At 37.7% G+C, this 11,953-nt stretch overlaps 1 protein-coding gene across 1 annotated transcript in view; it reads left to right on the top strand.

The window, feature by feature from the left end:
* LOC124804672 (histone PARylation factor 1) overlaps positions 1-9,279 on the top strand; it is a 118,508-nt gene extending 109,229 nt beyond the window's left edge. Inside the window, exon 8 of the mRNA XM_047264914.1 lies at positions 9,138-9,279. Within this exon, the coding sequence (XP_047120870.1) occupies positions 9,138-9,191 (54 nt within the window). The 3' untranslated portion in view covers positions 9,192-9,279. The remainder of the gene's footprint in view (positions 1-9,137) is intronic.
* Positions 9,280-11,953: the final 2,674 nt, after the last annotated feature.

Raw genomic sequence — 11,953 nt, forward strand, 5'->3', positions numbered from 1 at the left:
TGCTCCACTAGTTTTGTTATCAGCCATATTTTCAAGGGCCCACTGGATTTTTCTCTCCAAAATATCTGGCTCTAGTTCTAAATTAACATTAACATCACCAGTAGGAGCCCTGTCATTATGCAGTTCTTTCTTGTATAGGTCTTCTACATATTCTGCCCATCTTTCCTTAATATCCTCTGCTTCACTCAGATCTTTCCCGTTTCTATCTTTTATCATTCCAATTTTTGCCTGGAATTTTCCTTTAATTTAAAGGGGTAAAATACAGGGAGCGAAAGGCTATTTACAATTTGTACAGAAACCAGATGGCAGTTATAAGAGTCGAGGGGCATGAAAGGGAGGCAGTGGTTGGGAAGGGAGTGAGACAGGGTTGTAGCCTCTCCCCGATGTTATTCAATCTGTATACTGAGCAAGCAGTAAAGGAAACAAAAGAAAAATTCGGAGTAGGTATTAAAATCCATGGAGAAGAAATAAAAACTTTGAGGTTCGCCGATGACGTAATTCTATCAGAGACAGCAAAGGACTTGGAAGAGCAGTTGAACAGAATGGACTGTGTCTTGAAAGGAGGATATAAGATGAACATCAACAAAAGCAAAACGAGGATAATGGAATGTGGTCGAATTAAGTCGGGTGATGCTGAGGGAATTAGATTAGGAAATGAGACCCTTAAAGTAGTAAAGGAGTTTTGCTATTTGGGGAGTAAAATAACTGATGATGGTCGAAGTAGAGAAGATATAAAATGTAGACTGACAATGGCAAGGAAAGCGTTTCTGAAGAAGAGAAATTTGTTAACATTGAGTATAGATTTAAGTGTCAGGAAGTTGTTTCTGAAAATATTTGTATTGAGTGTAGCCATGTATGGAAGTGAAACATGGACGATAAATAGTTTGGACAAGAAGAGAATAGAAGCTTTCGAAATGTGGTGCTACAGAAGAATGCTGAAGATTAGATGGGTAGATCACATAACTAATGATGAAGTATTGAATAGAATTGGGGAGAAGAGGAGTATGTGGCACAGCTTGACAAAAAGAAGGGACCGGTTAGTAGGACATGTTCTGAGGCATCAAGGGATCACAAATTTAGCATTGGAGGGCAGCGTGGAGGGTAAAAATCGTAGAGGGAGACCAAGAGATGACTACACTAAGCTGATTCAGAAGGATGTGGGTTGCAGTAAGTACTGGGAGATGAAGAAGCTTGCACAGGATAGGGTAGTATGGAGAGCTGCCTCAAACCAGTCTCAGCACTGAAGACCACAACAACAACAACAACAACAACAACAACAACAACAATGATTGCTTTTATGTTTCCGTCTCTTTAACCTCCTATTTGCCTGGTTTGTGCCATAATTATTCACCTCGAATTGACAGGCTCCCAACGAGGTGGTTACCTGTTTCCCTGGTTGGAATTGCTATTGTGAAACTGGTTACTGTTTCTCTGTTCTTGATAGTTTTCGTGTCTGTTGTAACTACTGTTTTGGTTACCACGTCAGTTATTGTTTCTGTGTCCATTATATTGTTGTGACCCCCCCCCATTCCTATTGTGAGTGTTTCTGAGGTTTTGATTGTACTGTCTGTCATCATTCTACCATGCACGGTTAATTTTGTCTACATAACGTAAAAATTCGTCAACACTGTCATCTGGTCCATATACAAGTCCCCACTTAAAACGGTGTGGTAGGCGCCATTTCAGTGCGTCAATCTGTATCAGTTTGTCCAAAGGTTTGCTCAAATGCGACAATGTCCCTAACTGTTTTTCACAAAATTCTGGCATGCTAATTGCAAGACCTGTGTGATATTTGCTACCGTTAAGAAATTCAGATTTTATTCTTGCCTGTTTGTTTTCCGACCAAAACTTTGCCAAGAATTGGCGTTCAAAATCAGCAAAAGACGTAGTATTTGTATCAATGTTTTGGTTCGCCCATGTAAGGGCATCACCATCGAAAAAACATTTCGCAAATTTAACTTTAGCAGACTCTGGCATGTTTGGTTGGAAAATGTCTTTGCACTGATGCACAAAGTCAACCGGATGCAATTTCACATCACCTGGGTAACATTTTAAACTAACATTGTTGCAACCATGCACAAACATCTGGTTTGAATCAAAATTGGACATTCTATTGTTTTGCGATTTTGAAACTTCAGAGCTGACTGTTTGCAGTTCTGTTGTTACACTTTCTACTTTCTCGTCAATACGAGATATCTTATCAGAAACAACTTCAGAATTTTATTTCAATCTTTCCCCTACGAATTGTTTTTCTGAAACAAAGAGTTCCTGCAACATTTTTGACTCATCTTTTCGGTTCACTGATTCATTTAAAATGAGTACTTCCATGGTTTTGACACGTTCGTTAACTAATTCAATGCCTTTGTTTGTTTCTTTAAATTCGGAGATTGTGAAAGCCTCCAAACAGTCAACTTTGGTTTCTATCCTGTCTATGTTACATGCAACAATTTGTACTTTGTTACTTGTTGCATTGATTTCTTCTCTCAATGATTTCAAATTTTGGTCCAGCTTTTCTGTGACCTCTTTAATGTTGCTACCTAATTGGTTATTTTGAGTTATCAGTTGTTCTAGTTTATTATTGAACAATTGAGATATCTGATCAATTAAATTAGGTTGCTGATTTGCTCCCGAAAAACCATGAAAAGGCGAACAACTACTACTGCTCGCGGAATTTGCTTCACTGTTTAAGTGTACATTTGAAGCTGAAGCATGAAATTGACGGCCTGAATGCGTGGTTATGCCTATTCGATTTAACTGAGTTTCGCTCATTTTGATCAAAGTGGCTAAACACTAGACAAAACACTTTCCTGCCTAACAAGTGAAATTGTCACACACACGCAATGAAACAAAAACAGAAAATTGTAGGACACTGTCTGCGACTGAAATAAAAACAATTAAAAGGGGTACTTATCTGATTCATAAGGTTATGGTTCCTGCCTCTTGTACATGGAATTCTTGCGAGTTGTCGTCCTCTGCACAGTCTTCCACTTGATCCCAGCTCCTCCACCACGTTGAGATGTTTATATTTTCCCACCTCCGCATTGCAAATGTTTTGATTGAAATGCCCAGTCGATGCGCTGTTGTTTTCACGTCAATTCTACCAACATTGAGAGTTGTTTAGTTCTCTGGGTTTCGTAAAATTCCTGGATTCATGTCTCGTCGCTGTGCAGCCCATGAAAAGGATTGCGGAAGACTCCCAAATAAATTCCAAAGTACAGTGCAGTTTTAATACCAATACGTTTACAGGACTCTGGTGTCCGAGCCTGGTGAACTGTACCAGTTACATCACCTGTACCCAAAGTTGACATCAAACGACACAGAGTTCACAACAATCAACAAACGAGTGAGCCCACAATACATTTGCTCGCAACCCTAGCCAAAAAACGAGTGCCCCAAGGTGCCTGCATGACCTCTATTTATACTTTTGTTAACAATTACCTACAATGAAAATTACAATTTTATATAAAATCACAATTAAAAGTTAAGCTGAATATGAGATGCACATTGCTAAAAATTTACAATCTCAGTGCTGAACATGGTGAACCTATTTTCAGCTTAGTTACAAGTTAATATAACATTTTCTGACTAATTATGTTCCAGGTAACAATTACATTTCTAAATTTGTTTATAACAAATCAACTAGTGCCTGAATTTTAGTGCTAACATATATTGGAGATTCAATTAATGTGCTTTATTTATATGTTCTATTTAATTTGCTGTGGTAATTTTATAATGATAAGTTTACTGGTACATCCTGACCATGTGCTACATTTCTTTCGATTAGTTACAGTATTAATCTCACATTTATATTATGTTTCTCACATAAGAACAACGTTAATCAGCAAAGCATTGTTTATGAATTATATGTATACTGAAATAGTGGTGTGTGTGTTTTTTTTTATTTATTTAATTTGGAAACAGGTCACTTTACAGTTGAACAATTAGGACTGGTGTTTATCTTTAATGCTCTCCGAGGGGTTCTGATAGGTAGCAATGAGATACAGTAGTATTTCAGTATCCACCCATCTTTCCCTTTCCCCTCTCCTTTATTGCACCTGTTTCCCTCTCCCCTCCTCACAGCCTCCCAATGTTACACCTGTTGGCAGTCTAATCCCTGAGTGCTCTGCCAGATAGCCTAAGAGCTTAAGGGTGGAAGATAGGGTACTGAGGAAGATAGAGATTACTTACCACTCATCATGCAAGAGTTAATAAGAACAGAAAACTAAGTGCATTATATGGGGTAGACGTGTGTGTGTGTGTGTGGGGGGGGGGGGGGGGGGGAGGGGGGGGGGCATTGGTTTACACAGGTCAGGAAATAAAAGTTGTATAAAACTGAGAGGGAGTGAAGTATGTGAGACCAAATACCGATTGGAAAGGGACAACCAAGGACATGTTGCAACACCAGTCCTAAAACCTGCTTAGTTATGAAATACTGGTGTCAAGGTGCAGAAACCAGGTGGCACGTGTAGTGAAACAGGCACCGGAGTCACGACTGACATGGTGTAGAGCGCACCTAGCTTTCTGCTCTTATTAACTCATGCACGTTGTTTATCAGTAATCCCTGTCTTGCTTAGTACCCTACCTTCCACCTTTTAAGATCTCACGTTTTCAAATCATGTCTGGTGCTGTCCCCAATAATCCGTCTTTCCTTCTTTATCCCTTCTCGTTAATCACCTCTGACCCAGGGTTACAAATGGCTGTTTTGTAAGTCTCCCCATATGCCAATCTCCCCAGTCCTTTTCTGTCACTCCTCATTCTTCCACTTCAACTCTTCTGCCAGAAGGAGTCACTGGTTCTGAAAGCTTGCACATTTTGTTAACATTTATGTGTGTTTTCTCCTTCGGCTGCTTAGCGAGAAGGTTTTTTGTTTTGTTTTTTTTAATCTTTCCAATTATATTATATTTTCAAAAATTGATTATTTTTGTTGATGCTTTTTAAATATTAAGGTTTAGAAAAAAGAAAGACATTTGTTAAAAAGAGGAAAATGGAGACTCCTTTATGAGTTGTAACAATTAAGCAAAGAGCAACTATTAGCTAGCTCCCAGGAGATTTTATCTCTGTGTGTTCTTGATGACTTAAATAATGAATATTTTATTATGAAACTTATTTCCAGATAAATTAACTATAGCATTATTGCCAGTGATTGCGAAACTATATTGTGAAACATCACATCAGATGAAATAAGAATAATATTTTGTTTAATTGTCTTATGTGTGTTTGTAGATTGTATTTTATTGGTTCTCTTGTCTACAAAGCAGCTTATGCATAAGACGTTGGACAAAAGGATTTATAAGTATACAAGTTGAAGTGATTTCTACAAATACTTATTTAAGATGTCAGTAATACACTACATACATTATGTATTTATACATTACACTTCATAAATGTTAATATTCTTCAGTGGAATAAGGGCAGTGATGTTGTAAATATGACTTTAAATATTTTCCAAATGTTTTGACTTCAATAATTGCTTTTAAATTTTGTCAGGAATTTTGTTGTAAAGTTTAACTCTCATGTAGAAAGAACAGTTTTGACACAGGAATGTGTTTTCTCCTCAATAAAGTGATCGTGTGTATTGCAGTTCATTTTCTGTAATCCGCAGTCCTTACCCATTACATTTATTTTAAAGAATATAAGGGCTTCCACGATGTAGATACATGGTAAAGGATGAATCCAGAGATCTTAAATAGAAGTTTACATGAGTATCTAGGCACCCAGACATGTTTCGAATGATCATTTTTTGCTGTTTAAAAGTGCTTGTAGCTGCTTTAGAGCTTCCACAGAAAGTGACTCCACATTTAAGGCAAGAATGAGAGTAAGTATGGTATGCATTTTTTACTGTTTTAGCACTATAGCAGGTTTCTAGTGTGCAAAAAAGGTAGCATGCCTTGCTCTGTTTTGCATTAAGGCATTCAATAGATTTCTTCAGTTTCACATTACTTAGTCCCAAGAACCTAGTTTCTGTACTGATACCAACTGGTTCATCGTTGATGGAGAAAGATGAGCTGTACACTTTATTTGTGAAGTGGTGTGAAATTTTAGTTTTTTTTTTCCCCCCTGATTGAGGAGCTCAAATGGGAATCCCTGGAGGGAAGGCAACATTCTCTTTGAGAAACACTACAGAGAAAGTTTAGAGAACTGGCATTTGAAGCTGACTGCCGAGTGATTCTACTGCCACCTACATACATTGTGTGTAAGGACCACAAAGATAAGATATGAGAAATTATGGCTCATACAGAGGTGTACAGACAGTCATTTTTCCCTCGCTTTATTTGAGAGTGGAACAGGAAAGAAAATGACAAGCAGTGGTACAGGATACCCTCCGCCATGCACGGTGTGGTGGCTTGTGTAGTTTCTGTGTAAATGTAGATGTAGGTTATTGTAATTCTTCCTTACTTGTCTTCTTAATAGAATTATGGTGTCATCTGTAAATATGATTGGTTAATGATGATTATCCCCATTTTAGTTAGGTTAATTATGTACAGAAGGTCCCCATTATTGACCCTCGGAGTACACCATATTTAATTAGTTTATAATCCATCAAGTGTTCAGAAGTAGTTTTAAGGTTGTCATTTGTGTGCCTGATGCATACTGCTTGCTTCAGATTGTTGAGGAAAGAAATAATTCAGTTGTGGAACAGACCTCAAGTATCATATTTTTCAAGCTTTGACAGTAGAATCTGACAATCCACCATGCCAAAAGCTTCAAATGGGTCAATAAATACTTGTGTCGATGCCTGTTTCTTGTCCATAAGGCTTAGTCTGCAATTGATGCACTCATAAATGCAGTTGTTGTTGACCTCTTGTTTCAGAATATGTGTTGTTCATTACATAGGACATTGTTTTTATTTAGAATTCCATAAGTTTGTCATATGTAAATTTTTCTAGTATTTTTGAAATGCGAGAGGAAATTGTGTTGGGTCTGTAGTTACTTACATACACTCTCTCATTTTTTTAAATATATATACTGGAGTAATTGTAGATCTTTTCAATACATCAGGTAAAGTGCCTGCTTGAAGTGAGCAGTCAGATAAGTATGTGAGTGTTTTCTACAAAGTGTGGTCCAATAAAGGAAACAAATTAATGTCAGGAGTGGTACAAGAACATGCAAGATTGTTCCACATGGTCCTGTTTGAAGTAGAGGGAGTTGTTGAGCAGATATGATTTCTGATTTTATTTGAAGTTAATTTTATTAGCCATTAACTTATTTGCATCACAGGATAGATGGTCAGTTATTTTTATGTCTGAATGCTTCACTTGTTTCTGTGTTACAGTAAGATTGAGTGACAGATAGTGTAAATCATTTCTCCTTCCAGTACTGTATTTGTGAATGTCACTGCAGTTTTCAAACTGTGACTATTAGGAAGTAAGTGCCCAGTGAGCTTGTTCTCAGTATGCCCAACTTTTAAACTGTCAGCAAGAAATTCTAGAGTGGATGCCACATATTATCTTTATCACATGCTTCTGTGCAACAAATACTTTTGTTTTTGGCAACGAATTGTGCCAGAATATGATGCCACAAGACATAAGTGAATTGAGAGAGAGAGAGAGAAAAAGTCAACTTTTTGACGTCTCACCTTCAAAATCTTATATTATCTCCAATGAACAAAAACTGTATAGTTTAAATTTTTTGTTTCATTTATTGATTTACCATCACTTACTTCTTGTGGTGTGACCTCATGAAGTATGTTTAAGAAACAGACAACCTTACATATTTTTTGAAATAATCCATTGCTATTTGACTGTATATTACTGCATTTTTCTCCTGTGCAATATAGATTTAGCTTTTACACCATTATCAAATACAAAGTAGGAGATCCTCGATTTGAATCCCAGGCCAGCACACATTTTCACTCGTCGCTGCTGGTTCCACATGAAGTCCCGATGCAGCTGACTGACATCAATAACCCGCTTCCTTCCCTTTTTTTCCCATTCTCCCCCTTCCACCTTCAATTTAAATATAAAAATGCTAAAAGTTCTTTGAATTTTAGCACATCACATCTAGTAAAGTGAGTCCAAAGCAAGTAACCTTGTATACGTAACCTTACATGTGTATGCAACTGAGGTCTGTATAACATGTAATAGATTACCTTCCTTACAGCAAGGAAATTATTTTGTACACACAATAGATCATATCCACTGCAATGGAATTAATAATTAAATCTTCAAGTGTACTGCATTCACATGTGCATTTGTTTATAATATTCCGTAAAAAGTCATGCTTGGTGGCAGAATTATATCACAGTTATGAGTATTACTTAAGCAAAAACTATAGTATGAATGTGAAATTTATGTGTAATTGGGGATTTTTTAATAGTAGAGTTAGATGATACAGATGAGTCAAGAAGCACATTCCAACTTCGGAATTTATTGAGATGTGGTACAGAATCGGTAGATGTGTCATTTTGTAGCATACAATTTCATGTTTCAAATGACTTAGTGTCAAGTGTCCTTTTGGCCTGATGTGACTACCATTTGTGATGCAGCAAACATCCCACTGGTAATCAGTTTGTTCCCACAATTGTTGCAGCAAACAAGACGTAACTTGTGCAACAGCACTGTAGATTCAATTTTTCAGCTCGGCTAAATTGTTTGGTAGGGTGGGAACATACACACCATCTTTACTGAAACCCCAGAGAAAGAAATCCAGTGGTGTCAAGTGTGTGGAGCAAGGTGGCCATGCAATTGGCCTTCATGGCCAATCCATTGACTGGGAAGCTATTATGGAGAAAACCTCGTGCTCCTGTGAGGAAGTGAGGTGCTTCACCATCCCATCTCATTCATCTTTATCAAATGTGTTTGACATAATCAAAAAGAAGCAGGCTACCTGGCAATTTATGATGTCGCAGTGTACAACCCGTTTCAACAAAGTTCTTGTGCTAAGAGCAAATTATAGGCCTGCTTGGAGGTACATTAGTGTATTTGGTGCAAAATGTATGCTATTTTTTGCTACAAAATTACACATCTGCCAATTCTGTTAGTTATCTCATTAAATTTTTATATTGTCCCTAAGTTATTAAGTCCTTTCTGACTTACCATGTAGATTTGTCTACTACAGACATTTTACTCTCAGTGGCATTTATCTGCGTTAGTGTGTTTATAAATATATATTTAACTGAATTTTATTTTGTTTTACAGGCCCATCTAGAAGATCGTAGGAAAGGCAGTGACTTAAGTCTCTTGAAAAAATAATGTAATTGTAACACTTTTTGGAAAATTAATTTGGTTTATTAATAAATGATATTTTATACAATATGAAAAATAAATTTACTACAAAAATTGTGTCCTGTTGCTGCATTGTCTCATTATCCTGTCCTCGGTAGAGAAGCAAATCTGATGACTGTCAACCTCTACAGCCGTGATGTATAATCCAATGACTGTCAACTTCTACAGTCCCAACATTTATAAAGCTTCTGCCTGTCAGTGTAGCTGCCATTAATATATCCATTTTGACAACTGATATTGTTTTCATGTCAACCCTCTTCACCTAAACAGCTGCATCATTAGATTTGCTATTTCGTTTTAGACACTCCCCCCCCCCCCCCTAATCCCCAGACCTTCATATAGCACCAGTTTCTCTGAGCTGTGTAGTCAGCTTTTCTCATTCCAGCAAATCCTCAATCCTCAAAAATCCCTCTGGCACAAAGCTCAGTTTGTTCCCATTCTTAGCCACTCCCTTCCCTGTCACTCTATTTCTTCTCTTGGCTTTTCCTATCCCACCTGTTATGGTATGTTTTTTTTAGTTTCCTCATACTGTGCATTAGTTTTGTGATTCTTTCTCCTATTAAGTCAAAATTTGCTGCTATGCTCTTAGAGCCATGTATTACCGCTCCCCCTCTTCCGCCATCCCAAAGTTATCTAGGACTGCCTACTTTTTTCCATGTTCTAACTGTCATTGTCATCATCCCCTTTCTGTCACACTCCTTTTCACCTTTTTCTATCCTCCACTCTGTTATCTGGTTGCATATCTACAGTAAAAGTGATTTGTCAACAAAGTGTGGTTGGGACTGTCAGGTAGCACTTTTGAAACTTGTAGGTCTTGCCCTCCTGTCAATTTATGTGCTTATGGGCTGCATGAAGTAGGAAGTGGAGATATGTAATAAAGGGACAGGAGAGGAACATGGAAGGAAATGTTACACCACAACAGACCCACCATTTGGAAAGATTTTTTTCTCTTCCTTACATTAACTTCTTATATTTCCCTTTCTCTCAGTGAAGAAATTTTTTAAAATAGTTGAAAGATATAGAAGGTATAGGTTTCTTTGTAATTGCCTCTGTTCCGTCCCCCATTTCCCCCTTGTCTCCCCAACCTACTCTCTCCTCCTCTGCCATTTGTGTTCAGTGGATTATTCCTCCAAGCTGGTAAGGATGCAATTTTTCTGTCCAAAATGTTGTTCATATATTTTTTTCAAATAATTCAAATTTTGACACAATATTGTTGAAATACAATTGTTGATAATGTAATCTGCAGCATGATACTATGGTGATCACATATCTAGTTGGGACGTTGTGGCACAGTATTCAGTCTTGCCAAAAACTTTGATTCTTCTCATGTAAGTATTTTTTTTTTCGGATGGTAGAGTTTTTTTCATATTAGGGTAAATAATAAGTGCTAAGTGAACAAAAGGGTAGAGCACAGCTGCCAATGATACACTCTTAAGACAGAAAAAACACACACCTCAGACATAAAAAAAGATACACCTCAGAGGAATTATCCAAATGGGACAGAAAGCAGTAGATGTGAGGTACATGTACAGACAAAAAAATGATACAATTTCAGAAAAAATGGATGCCCAGACCATCACTACTAGCTGTCGAGCAGTATTGCGCTTGACAGTCAAATTGGTATGCCACCACTGTCCGGGCTTTTCCAAACAGATCTTCAGACTACTCTCTTCGACTGGAGTTGAATTGTCTTTAGTAGTGAGTCCCATCTCGAACTGAATTCCAAAGACCATCGAAGATGTGTCTGGATACACCCGAGAAAGCAGCAGGTTACCAACCTGACTGTTGCCCATCATATGGCCTGGCATCCAGGAGTGATTGTCTTGGATGCCTTTTCTTTTCATAGCAGGACCCCTTTGGTTGTCATCTGAGGCATCCTTACAGCACTGTGGTACCTTGATGATATTATATGCCCCGTTTTTGTTGACCTTCGTGAGGAGTCCTGGTAGGCTTACATTGCAGCAAGATAATGCCTGCCCACACATGTTGAGAGTTTCTACTGCTTGTCTTCATACTTGGCAAACCCTACCATGGGCAGGAAGGTCATCAAAAATCCCCCCACTTGAGAACATTTGGAGCACTAAGAGCAGGGCTCTCCAACCATCAAGAGATTCTGATAAAGTAACATGGCATTTAGATAGAACTGGGCATGATATCCCTCAGAAGAGCATCCAACAATTCTCTTAATTAATGCCAAGCTAAACAACTGCTTGCATAAGAACCAGAAGTGGAGAAACGTGTGATTTGAGTTGCTCAATTTGTGAACCTCTTTCTCTTGAATAAATCTCCCTATTTTTGTGAAACTGTAATCATATCCTTGTCTTGACATGTACATCACAACTACAGATTTCCATCCTATTCAAATAATGACATTGTTGTGCATTGGTTCTCTTTTATTTCATGTAGAGGCAGTACGGAAAGAATAAAAACCTACTGACACACTAGAACGTTACATCATAGCCTTGGTGACACAGCTGACGTGGTTTTGAATTGCTGTATTTCTCTCACATGATTTTGGAAATAACTCCACTCAAATCACCATGTGATTCTCAAAACTGAGCTAGAAATCCACATCTCAAAATTCCTGTGTATTATAAGATAAAAACAAATTATTTAGAAATAAAGGAGTTGACTTACCGAAAGGCAGAAGCACTCTGTCGTTGATAGATACATAAACAAGAGGTACAGAGCTTTGCTTGGGGGGACAGAGAGTTATGTTAGGTTTAGGC

Source organism: Schistocerca piceifrons, chromosome 7, assembly GCF_021461385.2.
Source record: "Schistocerca piceifrons isolate TAMUIC-IGC-003096 chromosome 7, iqSchPice1.1, whole genome shotgun sequence".
NCBI classification, from domain to species: domain Eukaryota; kingdom Metazoa; phylum Arthropoda; class Insecta; order Orthoptera; family Acrididae; genus Schistocerca; species Schistocerca piceifrons.